General features: G+C 41.8%; 1 protein-coding gene across 1 annotated transcript in view; it reads right to left on the bottom strand.

Annotated features, from left to right (window-relative positions):
* The window catches only part of LOC102374720 (translation initiation factor IF-2-like), a 33558-nt gene that overhangs the window by 9397 nt on the left and 6336 nt on the right, over window positions 1-17825 (bottom strand). The window contains exon 3 of the mRNA XM_025199900.1: window positions 16865-17002. Coding sequence (XP_025055685.1) covers window positions 16865-17002 — 138 coding nt within the window. The remainder of the gene's footprint in view (window positions 1-16864; window positions 17003-17825) is intronic.

The following is a 17825-nucleotide window of genomic DNA, read 5'->3' as shown; positions in this document are numbered from 1 at the left end:
GCTGCAAACCAAAATGGAAATGTTAAACAACAGAGACTGAAGTGGAGGGGCCAAATAAATAAATAGCCATAGGATTGCAGAGATTAGGTCATACCTAAATCACAAAAGGTCACCTAGTCACTTCCAAAATAGGCTGCAAGACCTGCTTCCCATAATACAACACAGTCTCAGGTGCTTCACTTAGGTCTAAATTTAAAATTCCCCTAAATTCCAGAACCTGAAAGCTGCTTTCCTATGGTTAGCATACTGGTTTTATCCCTTTTATTCCTAGCTGCTTGTCCGTAGCTTTAACTTGTCGTTTATAAAACATCTGTCCCTCTCCTAAACTGAGATTTACCTGATTTAGACCTATTATGTCCTTTTATCTTTTCTAGTAAGTCAGTCGGTTCAGCCCCTTAACTGCTTAAAGTAACAGAAAATCTCCCTAATGTATTGTTATTTTTACACACAGCTGAATAAAGAGGATCTATTGCCTCCCTGCTCTGAGACAAAGCCTTTTCATATGAAACCTAACATTACATTGCCCTTTTCTGCTACCATATCAATCAGCATTACAAATTATAATAGGCGCATATATGGCAATTTACATGCCCAAGCTACTAATAAGCTGCTTTGATTTAATGCAACATGGAATGATATATTACACAAATGGCAGATGGGGCCACATTTTCAAAGAGCTCATCATCTTTTGAAATATTTGATTTTCAAAGAGCTCTTCTGAAAAATCTGCTCCTCAATGACACGTGCACTTTGAACATGTAACATGCCAGGAGACGGGGTCTCTGTTGTATTCAGCTTCTATTTCAGATCCAGCCTTGACCCAGGTTAGAACAGCCTCAGGGTTGTTCTAACTGCTTCCAATTAAGACCTCCAAAGAACCATATCCCTATGGGGCATCGTCAGCATGTACCACACAGAGTCATCATTCCCCTTTCGCATAGAAGCTGGCTTTGTGCCCATTGTGGACTCCCCCATACTGAAGGTACCTTCTCCAGAAGATCTGTGCTCTCCTAGGGATTCAGAGAGAACAGATGATGAAAGAGAACCAAAAAAAAAGCTGTAACAAGAACATTCGTTTTGCACTCAAGCACTCAGGTCAGGTTATACCAAAGTCAAAGCTATATGTGCAGCCTTAACTCTGTCTATAAGCCAGGCACAGTTACATAAATAATACTCTGTTAAGACTTGTTAGAATTTGTACTGTAAGGTGAAATATGTCGTTGCCTAACCTTCTGGTCATCTTCTAAACCTGGACCAAAGTTTTCATACCTGGGTGCCTAAAGCCAGGGTCTAAATACAAGCAGGTAAATTTTTAAAGGCAATGAGAATCTATGGATTTGAAGTGGAATTTGTAGGTTCTGAGCATTTGGGGGTGGGCGGGTGGTGGTGATTATGTGACTTGAAGTCTAGGAGCCTAAATATAGTCCTAATTTTTGGAGGGGGGAAAAGAAGAAGAAAAAACTATCCAATATGTATCTAACAGAGGAAGGGGGGGGAACTTTCGCAGTTAAGAGCTTGGCAATTCATTCTGTGCTGCAAATTATTGGTCTTATACACACAAAAATTAGAAGCAAGCCAAGGCCCTCCATAGGATCTGCACCTAAAGTCTAGGGAAATGATTCTCAAGCACGGTGTCATGGCACCCTGGGGTACCTTGAGATCCTTTCAAGGGTGTTGTGGGGGGCTAGGCAATGTTAGCACTACTAGGTATGCCAACACGATTCACAAGATAAACCCAGAGAGTTCAAACAGGAATCCATAGTGCCAAAAGTGTTCAGATCTGTTGTGGCCTTTCTGGATTCTTTACAACAGAAGAATTGTTCAATTATTTTTCTATAGTCTAGAAAATGAGTGAAAACCAGGAGCAGGCATTTTCCAGGGGTCCCTCAAGCCTATCAAGGGGTGCGCCTTGAGTAAAAAAGAGCGCCACTTGTTCCTGGCAAAATCCTGGGTTCACACAGCCTCTGACAGAAATAATGGAAGTACTGCAGCAGCATCTGAAGTGTTTAAGTGTTGGGTTTAACTGAATTAAGCAAGTAAAGGAATAATATAAGCAGTGAAGCGGACTTCAGTTACTTACTTTACATTAGAGGCAATTTATTTTATGCCCACATTATCATTTTTGACACCTTCCAGTGCTAACACTCCATTCCAATGAAGACAGCAGGATGAAGGGGACAGTTTACGCTTCTCAGCTTTCATTTCTGTTTTTTGTACAAATTCAGAAAGGCAACACAGAATCACTTCCTACTTGGTTTGTTTTCCTGGTCTTCACGACCACATGGGCTGGAAATATTTTGAAGAAACAGCCCAAATTCTTTAACACAATTGTGCATCAGGAGGTTAAAAAAAGGCACTGTGGCACCATATGCATGGCTCTAAGATTAGTAATTTTCAGTCACTGATTTTATACATATCTTTGCATATCATGTAAATGGATCATCCTAATACATTTTGCATACCAAAGACTTCATCAGATGAGTTTTGCTTTGTTTTCTCCACCTTCCAGATGACATAAATATTCTCAAACAGAAGGGGGACAAAGGTTATTCTCAACTTGGAAAATTTCTTATTTTGAGCCAAATAAGTAATCTTAACCTTTTCAGAAAATGAAGTTCTTCCCAGAGGTTATCTTCCATTTTTTGAGCATGGGTAATCTGTATGAGTGGGCAAGGGTTTCATAGTTTCATAGTTGGTCGGGTCAGAAGGGACCTGAGCAGATCATCAAGTCCGACCCCCTGCCCTGGCAGGAAAGAGTACTGGGTTAGAAGAGAGGCACTGAAAGTAAGCCTTTCAACTAAACTCTAGATGTAATCCCAATTACAGAGACTACTCTCTCTCTCCATAATAAATAATGTTTATGCAGAGATTTATTTTATGTAACCATACAAAATTATTTAGGCTCCTGTTGCACAAGAAATCTTGTTAAGCACATTTTAATGAAGAATGGGATGCTAAGGTATCTGCCCCAAGTCAGAGCAAATACTTGTCAGACCAGGACTAAACACTAGTCTCAAAGACCCAGATCTAATATGTTACAGCAGAGGGCTCACCAGCCAAGCCACCTCACTTTTCTGCATAGTTTCCCTCATTGGTAATAGAGGTCTAATGAGATGGCTTTGGACTTCCCTGGCGCACGCATTCATACAACCAATTTTGAAAATTACAAGTTAATGGTATTGCTACTTCACAGTGGTTATTAAATAAGACCTATTCTCAAAACACAGTTTGGACCAATTTCTTAGAGTGATGTGGGTATAGACAGTGGTTTAATTTTTGCTTCTGGAATAGCTTGGGGGAAGATTTTTCAAAGGCCTGGGTATATTTAGGGTGCAATTTATTAGTTCTCCTCAGGCTTTGGAAAGATTTCAATATTATCGTGGCCAAAGTAGAGGAGTTCAGGGGAACAAGCCTTTGACTACATTAACGTTATTCTGTATAAATGCAAAGCAAGAACATCCAGAAATTCAGAGTGTGGTTTTAACTTAACATTGTGTGTGCCCTTATGGATTTTGATGCGACCGCTACAGTGATTTTATAACCAAATATTTTTGGAACCCATCAGAGCTCCTGCTGCATGTTACATAAGCCAGGCAGGTCAAATTTAGCATTTAATGATTCAACTGGTTTTGCAGACCCTGTAAACTCACTCCTTGCTACTCTAACCACAGAATGGCCAGAGTGCCCAATATTTGTCATCATATCCAGAAAAGGAAATGGAAAGGTAGATGAGGGGAAGAGCAGTCCAGCAGGCTCCAAAATAACTCAGGCACATTCCTCCTGGGGCCACAAAGCCCCTAGCTGTCCTACATCTATGAGCCAAGCAAGCTGGAGGAAGAAAAGCTGTACCTCTTGTGGAAGAGAACAGGCTCTCTGGAAGCCAAGGGCAGCCACAGGAACTCCAGAATCATGTCAAAGCCTAGACTTCATAACTCACACTTTGGACTGTAGGACAGAATGGTCACAATGCCTCTGCATCCTGGGGGCTTGGGCCCCACCTCAGGAGACGAGGTTTTGCAGCAACCTTAGACTTCACTCCCTACACTTTCCTTATTCCAGGACTGCATCAAAAACAAACTTCACTGATAGCAAAGATGGTACTAAGCACCTAGACATGTCCCTCAAAAGGCTCACTGTTTCATCACCAAGCTCAGAGACACCACTGTGGGCAAAGAGCTGTTCTTGCCCTACCATGTCTCTGCTTGGTGTGGGAGAAATGTCATTAACCTTCAGCAACCACATAGCAAAGCGCACACACTAACCACTGTTTGCAAATTCAAAGGAAGAAACTGCTTCAGAGCTTGTCTACATGGAGAAGTCCAGAATTACTATTCCATTCTAGTTCCCTGGATGGATGGGCCTACACCCCACTAGAGTACCTTCATACAGTTTAGCTTAATGGGTTTGGATGGACTAAGCTAAACAGCAAAGATGCCCCAGAAGCAGTCAGCATGTCCATGTTCAGAACAGCTAGTGTGCTGTACACCGCACTACCTTATTTCATAGTAGCTCCACTATGGAGGAAAGCCCCAGTAAAGAGTCTGAATAGAAACATTATACAAAGGAAGAAGCTATGCAAGCGGACATAAGCAAGAAGGTGTAGGAGTTTGCACCACTTTGGTCATCTTGGGCAAGTGATACCCAACCTCTGCTATATATTTCTTTTTTGCTTTCCCATGGTCCATTTGTGTTGTAAATATGGACACTTCTGAACTCACTGCCTCTACACCTGGCAGCTCCAGGCTGACAACAGCATTAGGAAGGCTAAGGACAGCCAGTGAAGGGCCTGGTTTGATCATCAGCTCCTCTCTTGTTATATGGAAGACTTTTAGTTCCCAAATCTCCTGGTATTGAACTGGGTCCAAGAGCCTTAGGATAACCTACCAAGGCAGAGCCCAAAACTTTTCAGACACTGCCTGGGACCCCTTGCTCCCTACCTGTAGTATCTCTTCCCTTCTCATTAAACTCAGCTGAAGACCTTGCAATCCAACAGCAATGGATGCTACTGCCCGGGGATGGCCCAACCAGTTCTGACCCCAAAGAACAATTAAAACCTCCAACCTGACATGAGAGCAAGTTCTCCAATTTGCTCCAGATAGTGAGGAGTCTAGCAGTTAGGAGAAGAGAGAGGGTCAGGACTCCTGGGGCTAGTATATGTACAAAGGTTAGGAACAGATGCTATGCTTGTCCCTGGATAAGTTGTCCCTGTGTTTGTCCAGAAACAAAAAATCCCAGATTGGCACATACACACATCACCTTTCTAATACAGGTTTAGTGAGCAGCTGAATACAGTGCCACTTTTCTAGCCCCGATTCAGTGATGCAATCCTAGGACAACTGTAGTGATATAGTTTGCAATATTCTGGAATAAACTGTAACTACCTCTTGCCCAGGGAATTTTTTTTTTAGCATTTACCCCAGAAAAAGAATCATAGATGTCTATAAGACAATACTTTGTCCCAGCACAGAATGGAGACATGTACCAGGTTACCTACTTTTTTTTTCCCCCTGAACTGAAACACCTGTAAAGCTGATAACCCTATGTACTGGTAAGCTAAGAAAGTGAGTGACTTTAAGTTTGTAAAGAACTTTGAGATTTACTTTTTTTGGCTAACACACACACTATAAAGAAAAAAGTTCAAACTAACCAGGTAAACTGTATGCTGGCATCTGCCTGATCAAGAACATGAAGCAACTGCTGAGAGGCTGGGAACAAGACAGATGACTGGTTCTCTATACCCATAAACTGCTATTTCTATAAACTCTCCTGGCCCACTTAATTTCACTTACAGCTGAAAGCTACTACTCTCATCTGTCTCCAATGATTGTTCAGAGTTCCTAGGCAGCTCATGACTCATTCCAATTTCAGAGTGGATCTGTACTGCCCATAAACATTATGATTTCTGTTACAAAGGAACTCAATTTCAGAAAACTGCTCAAGGTTAAAAGCTATTAACACTAAGCATCATTTTTTCACATTTGTGCATTTAATTTTAGTAAATACAAATGTCTAGTTAAGAGTCTAGCCACTTGCAAATTCAGTTCAGGAAATCTGGGCCCTGAAGTTGGTAATGGTCATATTCTTAAGCTATGGAAGTTATGCCATTGGACTTGCTTGAGAAGAAAATCAATAGTGCTGAATATATAGAATTTCTATGACAGATTCACTTATTAAATAAACTGCTGATAAAACCAAACAGTTACATATATGCCACCAGTAAATGGTTTATTAGTTTATCTCTGATTTTTCACAGAAGTGTTACACAGTCCCTATTTAGAAGATAACATGTTGGCATTCTTCATCCAAGTAATTTATTACACATGCTAGAAAGATTCCACTGTGTAGAACTATTATACAGCAACAGGGTACAAATTTAGACGCACAGCACAGTAACACTGTTCAATAAAATAAAAGACTATTTTTATAAAAAATTATCTACTAACTGCCCTGGGTGGGGAGACAATCGCTGTCTGTTTTAGTTGCTGATTTCTGTCAAGGTGCTTTTTATACACACTTCCACACAGACAGCAAGTCTCAATACAGACCTGGAGAAAACATAATAAGCAATAAATGAGTTACACGAATGCCCAAAACAAAGAGACATACATTTTTAAAAGAAATGAATTAAGTTAATTTCAGGTCCTTGAGTCTCTTTGCCAAGTTGTAGTTTTACAGTTGCACTGTCCTATTGTTTAAAAAAAAAAATCTCCCTTGTTGCTAACCGAACCCCACATAAATAAAAAGGGAAATTAGTTGATCGAGAGAGAAGACCATGGCCCTGATTCCCCACACACTGCTTATTAGCTGTACAAAATATACGTACTGGAAAGGCAGAAAATATTTTTCCTTTTAATCTTTCAGTGATAATAGTCTCATAGGCATCAGAAACAATAACAGGACTTAGAATCCAACCTTCTGTCTGACAAGAAAACCTGTAACCATACAGTTTCAATTTAAGTTTCAAAGGCCAAGAAAAGTTTCTTCCTACACAAAGGGAGCATTTTCCTTCCTGAAGTTAGTGAGTGGGAAGAGCTTGTTTTCTCCACACAGGGATATTGCTTTGGAAAGCCTGTGATACTTCCACAAACTGTCACAAAAACATGAAGAGTTATGAAAAAAAAGCTACTGACTTCACCAAATGGTGCACAGAATTTCCATAATTTGTTAATGCATTTGGAGCTGACTCAGTACAAAACAATTCTCAGGCTGTTCCTCATCTGCTATTCATGCCCATTCATCTATCAGTTCCAAGACAGCTTCACTCCTTTCCTGCACTGCACTTCTCAAAGCTACATCTGAAGCTATTCACCATCACAAGAGCTGCCACAATTCCAGAAGCCATGCTACCTTTGGAGAGATCCTCTACTCAGTGAGAGTTCACACTCAGACCTCCTCTCCCAGCATTTTAAAGGGTCTAAGTATGCACTAAGGTCACCCTTCCCACAGAGAAACTCAGTGATCTTTGCCCAGGTCACTCCTAGGAACAGCAGAAGATTACATTTTTGGGAATCAAACCTTAAATAGGGAGAAAAAAAAAAAGAAAGAGTAACAGCATTTGAAGGGGGGTGGGGAAAAAGATAACAATCCCCATTTTCTCTAACTATCCATGCATCTATCCAGGTTCTTATATTGGCCACCCTGCATAGTATTTAAGTGCCTCTCTCAGCTATTTACAAAAAAAGATGTGCTCACAATTCTGTGCAACCCCGTTCATCTGAAGATCTCAGACCACAGAGCCAGTTTCAGGCAGGTTTCCCTGTTTGTATGTTGCCCCTTTAAAGCCTTCTAGCATTCTTCTCTATGGGCACCACATAAGCTTGCTGGAAGGAGAGAGGTAGGTAGCAGTGGTAGTCTAAAGTCAGGCAGAAGGTAGGGTAGGATGGCACTTTAGACATTAACTAGCTCAAAGGAGCCACAAGCTTTTGTGAACAGCAACCTGTTTTGTTGCATCGGAGGAAGGAAACTGTTGCCTATGTAAGCTTATGCCTCTTTGAGCTAGTCAGCATCTAAGTTGCCACCCCGTCCTACCTTCTGCCATAAGCTTGTTAGATATCAAGTTTGTTAGCTAAGGATATATGCAGCATTGCTAAAAATGTGAGACAGGAAGGCAGTAACAGATTTGTGTTGCCCAAATTATGACATACTTGTTCCTTATAAAGATTGTTTTAGTTAATATTTATTCCTTCCTTTCACTACTCTGACAGTCTAGATAGGCATGATTAATTCCACTTCCCCTAAAGCATTACACACCAGAATGCCACTTATATGCACAGCGGTGCAGTTCATTTTTTCAGAATGTTGGAGATCGTTAAACTAACAAGCATGGGTGAAGGGTGATTTTCAAACTTCATAACTCTCACACATATTTTCAGTGGGGTGCTGAAAGATGCTCACTGTCCTTTCTGTTAAATTTTATCTTATTAGCTCAAGGTTGTTTTTTTTTCCTAAAATGCAAGAACTAAAATTCACATTTTTTTTCAAATAATGGCAGAACATATTTTGCTGACATTTATCATTTGTATTCTGGTGCCACTATAATGCGATGGCCACTGTCCCCACACACACACACACACACACACACACACACACACACTGCCCCAGGCTCCCAATTTTTTACAGTCCAAGGCAGAGACAACAGAGTAGGAGAGAGGGTCACACATGCATCCTATCCACAAACCATGGCCTGTATTTCACATGCTATATGATATACAAGTCACGTTAACCAATCACTCTGGACACACAGAGTCTGTCATCCAACTCCAAAGAAGTTCGAACATAAAGAAATAAAAACGCACCAAATTCCACTGGAGTGATTCAGTAGAAAATCTAAGTGCTGGCTTTAGCCATAAGGAGATGGACGGCAGGTGTATACATTTTTGAATGGGGAAAGTCAGTCAGATCTGCACAATGGAAGTTAGGGGTTTTTGCAGAAAAAAAAAAGATGGTCAGGGCTGCTGGGATTTGGGCTGGCCACATAGTGATATCAGCAGTAATGATATCATTACTGCTAAAAGTGGTCATCCATGGAACAATCAAAGGGAACAAAACCAGTCTCCTTCGTGTTTCAAAGCTCCTGTTCCATTTAGAGAAATGAGGCAGTTTGCATCTTGCAGGGCTAGAGCTCAAGCCTACAGGCAGTTCAGTTCAGTGTGTGTGCGTGCATGTGTGTGAACAACAAAGGTATGACCTTTTTATCTTTTGTAAAAGAAAGGTGAAATTGTGAAGCATGGTTCGACAGTAAACGATGGATTCTGTGACAATTCCATGGCTGTGAAATATGCGCTGGGAAAAAAAAAAAAAAGTGTGCCTGGCATATGAATTATACTAGGCATTTTACAAAATGAGACAGTGCGCTGATATGAAAAGCATATGAAGTAAGGAGATAACAGGGAGAAAAAGATAAATGACAGGGACAAGAGTTACAGTTAAAAAAAATAAATAAATCACATCTTGGAGCAATTTAACCATTTGCTTTTGCTTTTATCCCCTTCTACTTTTCAGCTGATGTCATGGAGAAGAACTAAAGGAGAAATAGCAGGAAAAAAGTAGACAAAGATGGAGCAGAAGAAGAGTGGGTTGAAAGCTTAGCATGACTGGTAGGTTGAGGCTGGTAGCAGGGAGTATGGGAGGCAGAGGGGATAGTAGAGACTGAAAAAGATCAACCAACAGCCTCCAAAGAAACCATTTTTTTCAGTCTATAAGGACCTGCATAGGGAGAGGGTTTTGTAGATGTTAAGATGATCAGAGGTGCCATGAGATCCTTTTAAGGGTGATGTGCAATATTATATACACCCAGAGATTTCAAATACGAGTCAGCAATGTCAAAAACCATTCTGCCTTGTGGTCTTTCAGAGGTCTGTGCAACAGAACTGCCCTATTATTTTTCCATAGTCAAGAAATGAGTAAAAGCTAAGAGTTGGTATTTTCTGAGGGATGCCTCGAGTCTAACAAGGTTGAGAACCACTGATCTAGTCTGACCATCATTCACAGGCCAAAGAACACCCTCCCCTCCCCAACAAGGACCCTTAATGAGCCCACAACTTATGGCTGAATTAGAACATCTCTTAAAAAGACATCCAAACTGAGCTGAAGGACTTGGAGTGACAGTGATGAAGTTTAAGACTCTCGAAAACTTCTTAGTTGAACAAGGCAGAAGAGGATTCAATGGCTGAAGCCAGTCACCAAAGTTCAAATCAGAATGTAAATACACATTCTTATAGTTATGTCATTAATAATGGAAGAGGAAAGGATTTCTTAGGCTGATATCTTTTATTGGACCAACTACATAGTTGGGATATATTTATTAAGCTTTTGAATACAAGATATAAGAAATCCTTGCTTCTCCCATTATTAATGACAATATCTTTCATTTGAAAACTTGTCTAACTTTATTCCCAACTACAGAGTTGGTCCAATGAAAGATATCACCTTAAGAAATCCTTACCTCTTACATTATTTCGGGACCATTATGGCTACAAAATCACTCTTGTATTACGTTAAAAACGGGGACATTTAACCCTAGAGGTGAGATAGAGTGGTGGAGATATGCCATCTCCAAATGCAGGCATGGAGTTTATTTCTGAAAGATCTCCTCTTGCTCAACCATAAACCATTAGGCAGGAAGCACTAATACCTAGATGAACTCTTGCATGCGCAATGCTGAGTAACTGACTGGAGGGGCAAAGTGATTCTCAGTGGCCTGAAAACCTACCAGTTACGAATGTTCACTGTTAGAATTGTGAAGAGTGTGATGAAGTTAGGAAATGTACATGGGTGTGGCAGCGAGGCGCCACCACAGGCTCCCGAAGGGGAGAGAGTAGACCCCACGGGCCCCATACCCCGGGAGCAGACGCCTGGCAAGGGTAACTCACCTACTGCAAGGCAGCTGGAGCAGGAGCTGTGGCTGCAGCTGCACGAACCGGCGTTACGCCGGTTGTTTAATCAGCTGTTTCTGGCACGGGAAACAGCTGGACCAATCCCAGCGGCCGTACCGGCCACCGTGGGAAAGTTTAAAAGCCCTGCCAGAACAAGGGCGGGGGGAGCGCTGGAGAAGGAGAGTGCGGGTCGGCGCGAGAAGGGAGCGATACAGCCTGCGCGGCTCCTGCAGGCAGCACCCAGGAGACCTTTAAGTCCCCTGCTGGAGGCAAAGCAGGGGCACCCCTCCAGCTCCTGGCGGAAGTGGAGACCGAGGAGGAAGGGGAGTTCCTAGAATATAGCAGGAGGGAGGAGGCATTTGCACCCCCTGGAGGAGGTAGGGGTAGAGGAGGCAGCTCTGCAGCCCTCTCCTCCCAGGGGAATATTTTTTTTTAATTGAGACAAACCCGAGAAGGGGAAAAGGCTACGACAACAAGGAAGGCAGGCCCTGCGCCATTCTACAGGGCCGGCGACCATTACTGACGGACATCCACCCGGTTGGCGAGTGGACGGGGTGTAGGGGAGGCGGAGCCCTGTGGAACATCGCATCAAACAACCATAAGTACTGCCGTACGTCGGGAGAGCCCCCGGAAAGATCTCCACTGGAAAAAACCCCTCTCATAGTTGTTTGATAATCAAAATAGTGGCAGGCGAGTCAAGGGACGGGGCTACATCCCGATAGGCCACGCAGAACGAAGGGCGCAACACGTCACAATGGGTAACAAAGATTCTACAAAAAAAGGAGCTCCAGGAAGCCACTCATCAGTGGTCATGCCTGTTATATGGGCTGAGTAAGGATATCACTGGAGAACAGAAGAGACACAGAGGCTGGAGGGAAAAGTGATGTGCAAGGGGCATTCATTATCTAATTTACTGAGATACAAAGTAGAACATTAGTGTACACAATACAAGGGGAAAAATGTTGTGCTTTGTGAGAGAAATGCTAGAAGCTCAAAGTAGCTGCCCTCAATGGGGACAGAAAAATCTAACTGCTGCCTAACCATTATTAGGCGATATTAATTACCGATGTATTCAGCCAAGGAGGAACAATGAACCATATACATAGCTAGTCGGTACTAAAACTAATCACTCTTCTCCAAATACAGATTGGCTAAGCTCCACATGTCTACAGGGTTTGAAGATATATCTCAGTAATCCTCTGGCCTGAACCAGTCACTGAGGAATGCCATCTTCACAGAAAAAAGCCAGAGACAGTAGTCTGACAAATGTTTAAGCAGATGGTGTGTGGGCTTTTTACGGATGAGATGCCAAACCCATGGAAGAGGCTCAAGCACCTAGGGTGACTTAAAATCTCTCTCACTGTAGTAACCCACTACAAACAAAGGATGAAAACAAAGAATTTGGTCTCCTTTGCTGCAGCTGCCTGAAGCAACCCTGCTAAAAGACAGAGGATTCCTTCCTCAAGTTTGGTTACTAAATAATTAGTAAAGACATTCACCCGCATGTCAGAGGGTGAGAAGCAGAGATGGAGGCCAAACATGATCTAATGAAAACAGTTTTAACTGCTGCAACTGTGATATATACCAAGTTAAAAAAATGGAGAACTATTTCAGGTCAGCTTCTTTCAGTTGTGAAATTTTCAAGCCTAGAGTAGGTTTCTGTTATTAAAAGGATTTTATCTTTCAATGGGACATTTTGGATCTCAGCAAACAGCTAACATTCTAGTCATTCAAAGGTCAGACTACTGACTTCAAATCCCGAGAGCCAGATGGATACTTTCAGAAACATCTCCCAAATCAAAGGAACTGGAAGAAGTCTGTAAAAGACAGCCAAGCTAAAACAAAGGGAAAGGTAGTCTGTTACTGACATTCAGTCCTGGTCAGTTATGAAGCAGACCTAAAGAGAATCCAGAAAGAATACATCAATAGACCATGTATGTTATTCACCATAAACTCTGCTCAAATAGTTTACCACAATGGACGGTAAACTTTCCAAGTTATTTAGGTGCTGAGAAGAAATCCTTAAAGTTAATGAGATATAGATTCCCAAACCACACGGGTGACTGGACATTATGGCTGAGGTGTACATTGTGCGGAGATGGCTGGATACCTCAGACACTGCCTAGCAAAATATGGCACAAGCACGGGACAACAAGAAGTTGAATCTCCAGCAGTGGCAAAGATTCAAGAGACCCAGCCAGAACGGAAGGAAGTGCTAGCCAGGCAGTGTAGTCACTTTTGCTTTCTATGCTGCTTTGTGGGAGTGATTCATGACCTACTCTGTTTTCTCCTCGTTCTTTAAGGACATGGATGGAAGTATATGTGAATGGAAACCTGCAGATTTGGAGATCCAGCAATGGCAGAGAATTTACAAAGAGAGCTATCCCACACTTCTCAACAGTTCACCTTTGTGTCAGCACTGGCTTTTGAGGCCTTGGCTTGCTTTGGTATTAATGGCCCTCCTTAGTGCTCGGCAATATTGCATGACTTCAAAAAAATGATAGCCTTAAAACCACTCACACACACTGGGCAGGAAGGCTGCCATTACCTGGATCCAAGAAAAAGTTATCAAGTGTTCTGATGACAATCATGTCTCAGCACTCAAAAGACCTTAACCCACTTTCCCCATCAACAGTCCAGCTCCTTCTCAGTCTTTTTAGCTAATAATGTTATGGGTTTAACATGTATGAATATCATACCAGGCTCTTCAAAGATTTGCCTTGAACCTTGATGGACAAATTTTGCCCAAGGAAAAGCCACAGCAGGAGAGCAGGTGGTGATGCCCAGAGGTTTTTAAGATAGAGGCTCAGATAGTGTCTCATTTGTCCAGCAGGTTTATCTGCTTGGGAGAGATTCACATCAGGACTGGACATGACTTGGAGACTATCCCACAACTGCTTCAGGAGCAAAGAGTCAGCATCCTGGATGGATTCAGGAAACAATTTAACTAAGCCCCCAGGAAGCTCACAATGCAGGTGCCTTGACTTCACAGGTAGGATTATGCAGATGACACTTCAAAGGAAAGCTTTAAAACACAAGGGGAAAGCCAATCTCTGCTTCTTGGATGATAGAAGGCAAATTCTTTGGGAAGAGTTATTGCTGAGGCAAGGTTTTTTGCATCATTTCTCCTTTCCCCACTCCCAAAGCACTGGATGCTGTAGAGTGGACTAGCTGGACCATAATATAGTCTTCTAGTTTCAGACAGTAGTCAGTATAGCAGAAATGAAGGCGTTGCATTTTGGCAAGGGTCAGAATCTAAAATACTGTTGACTGGAAGTGCTTATGTGAAAATACCTTTTCCAAGGTGTGAACCAAAGGAAGAAAAATAATCAATTTCAGTGGTAGAAAAGGATGCTGGATACTACAGGGAAGCAGAAACCAGGCCTACAACTCATTTGTGATTCTCAGACATCCCCATCACACCCGAGACACTGAAGATGTGGCAGGTTTGCAGTGAGAGGTGGACATTTGCTTAACCTTTCCATGAATTTCTTCTGCTGCCAATATTGGTGTTGTTGTTGATAAGGGATCCACTGAGCAGGGTACAAGACTGAAGAATATGCTGCCTCTTTTAGGTGAAAGATGGAAGCTGTACCTCTGCTCAGAAGTAAAACAAAAAAAAAATACAGGCGCAAAGTAACTGATCTGGTGTCCTTCACTTTTTCCAGTGTATCATCTGAAGAGACACTTCCCTATCACACTTACTTCAAATGAAAGGTTCTCATCTCAAATAAGGGTCTCAGCAAACAGAGGATTTCTTAATGAGTATCTCTCATTCTAGTCTTGGAGCAGTTTAATACAAATTCCAAAGAGTCAAAAGTAGAGTTTGCTACCAACAACTACCCTACTAAGGGTATAGTGCCAACAGTTAGATATACTAGAGATAGGTGTGTTAATTGTACAGTTTTGCTCTCTTCATTTGTAAACGTATATAACCAACAGCTGCTTTAAACTATTATGCAATTTTTTCTACACACTGTTTAGATGCCACATTGTTTAAGCTTCAGAAAATACTTTTTAAAACAAAAGGGACACTACATCTTGCACTTTCTTACAGTAGCAGTCCATGCATATAGCTGAGGCTGAAGGCAAGTTACAAGGTATATTACAAGTGGAAATCACTGTTACATCAAGGCTGCCTCATCATCACAACACTTTTTAGTTGCTTACTCTAGACCTCAGCAACAGCAGGGACAGCCAAACTTTTTGGCAGACTAGCCACAAATTAGCTCCACATCCTCCGCCAGTGCCATTCTTATTCCCCTTTACCTACATGCTACCTGATGTGCTGCTTGTTTCTGCTCCCTGAATGACTGTTGCTCTAATTTCACTTCCTGCTCTATCTGCTGCTGTGCTCCTTGTCCCCTCCTTGAGTTACTGCGTGCCATACACAGAAGCTGCCCATACCACTTGTGGCTCCTGTGCCACAGATTGGCCACTCCTGTCATGCATTACTGCACTGTGACTGGGTTGAAGCCCAAATGCATCTCAGCTAGACTTTCCTCAGCAACCATACCACCACCTGCTTTCAGGGCAGACACAGAACAGTGAGGACCAAAATACTGAACAGCTGCTGCTCCTTTTGCTAGTTACTATTCATCTTGTGCATGAGTGAGGTCCTGAGGGAAAAAAAGTGTGAGCTTGTAACTGAAGATTACACATAGAAGGAGCAGAATTAGGTTACATCAGCTACCTTAGTTCTGGCATTCACTGCGCATTCCTGACTGCTGAATGCTACGTTTTAGTATCTTAATATTCATGTAAAGTACTTTTTTAAAAACAGAATTGGATATTCTTATGGCTTTGTAATACATGCTTAAAATAGAAACTTTCTACTTGCATTAGTACAGAAATCTCAAACCTATGCTGTTCTCTAGCAATACTAAAGATATACAGGTTAAGAAGCATTCAATTGCAAAGGTTCAGGGTTGGTATATTCTCCAAAGTATCCCAGCTCAAACACAAGCAGTTGTTCCTCTTGCATATGAATGGCAGTGCATTTTGAAATGGCTTAATAACATTCTGCTTGCTCGCTCATAGATTTTAGAACTACCAAATCACACATTGCCCACGGGGCCTGTGCTAACACCAAACAACAGTCATGTTTTTTGGCTTCATGACACTAATCACAATATTTAAAGTTTAGCTTTTGAACAGAGTGACAGAAATCCCTCATCTTCCGAAATCAGAAGTGAATCATGGGATTTCTCCTAAATCCAAAGACAAATTACTGGGACAGAAACTAAGCATGAAAAGTTTCAACCCAAGAGACATGTATGAAATGTAAGAGCACCTGAAAACACAGGCTTTGAATGAAAACTGCTTTGCAACCTTAACCTACATGGCCATGCATATGCCTGATATAACAAGTCAAGCATTATTTGAGTTTATACTGAGTCATCTCCACATGTGCTCTCCTGTAAAGTGCCTGTACCAGTTTGTGTTTATAAAGCTACATTTATAAAACACCTTGACAAAAATATCCTCAACGCACAATAAATGCTAAGCCCCCAATCCTGCAATTTGTTGAGCAGGGCATGAAACCTTTAACAAAGCTCTCAGTAGGCAAAGCAGGCTGCCCACACACAACGAACTGCAAGGTAAGTGCCAAGAGTCTGCAATTCCTAAACCAGATACATCCACTTACTCTCTTGGATGTGTATACATATAGCACTCTCTACACCAAGGGAGAGAGAGAATTTTTCAGAACTGGATTTTCTTCAATTTCTGAATCAATTTTTTCTTTTTTTAATTTACATTTTATTCTTAAAAGTAAATCTTTGTTTCTGAAATAATCTACTCCTGACAATTTAACATGAGACTCTACTGTTTAGAGGGCACACGGGTTTCTCTTAGGCTAAAGGAATCACTGTGTAAGTTCGATTCCTAAAGTCATAACAGACTGCACAAACCCCAGTAGATAAACTAATAAACACAACCTGCAAAAGGAGAGAACAGGCAGCAAGAAAACTGGAAGGAACCAGGGGGACCTTGAGAGAGAGGCGAGCAAGCATCAGCAGGACTGTAGACCACAATCTTAGTGGCTGTTAGTCTCGGAGGTCGAAGGGCAGAGGAAAAGGAGAGTGGTGCAGGGATTTTACTGTTCTTGGCAGAGACAAATGGGACCTCTGATTCAAAGAGAGACATAGAAACACATTAAAAACAACGTATGTCTATTGAAAAAAATAAGCAAAATCATAAACATAAGAATGCTCAAATAGCCTTATGGAAAAAGAAGTAAAGTTATTTCTTGAAGCAACGTGGCTTGCATGCTTTGTTAGATACATGAATATCATTGGTAAAGTGACTAAACAATCTATGGTTACGGTTCCCTCCTAATTTAAAAAAAATCCCCAGATGAACACCTTAGCCTTGAATAGTTTTATGGTAAGTGCTACTATGTCTATCTAACAATCTATAAAATAGTTTACACTACTAAATATCTATCAATATTTGTTAGGTATTCAAAATTTCATAGCTGTATTTACCATGTTGCTTGCTTGCCATTAAAACAGTAAATCAAGTCTTTAACACCCCCTGCAGTCTTCTGACACTGCTTACAGATATTTAGAATTACATCCAAACATTAATGTTTGGATGCTCTGCTGGCCCGCTGAGCAATCCTTGCAAAGCCAGCAGGTCAAGGCACTTAAGGGAGCCCACCCCTGCCCCAGCCCTGGCAAAATCTGTGGGCAAGGAAGGAGCCCCCCAGGGGGCACTTGCTTGCCTGTACACAAATGCCAGGAGCTTGGGGAATAAGCAGAAGGAACTCATCCTCCTGCTCAATGCAAATAATTATGATGTCATAGGGATAACGGAGATCTGGTGGGACTCCACCCATGACTGGACCATGGGTACAGATGGCTATACCCTGTACAGGAGGGATCGCGTAGAGAAAAGGGGCACGGGTGTAGCTCTCTATGTTAAGGAAAGCTACACGTCCCTGCAAGC

Source organism: Alligator sinensis, unplaced genomic scaffold (genome assembly GCF_000455745.1).
Source record: "Alligator sinensis unplaced genomic scaffold, ASM45574v1 scaffold1097_1, whole genome shotgun sequence".
Classification (NCBI taxonomy): domain Eukaryota; kingdom Metazoa; phylum Chordata; order Crocodylia; family Alligatoridae; genus Alligator; species Alligator sinensis.
The sequence above is the reverse complement of the archived record's forward strand: the minus strand, read 5'-3'. Positions and strand labels throughout refer to the sequence as shown.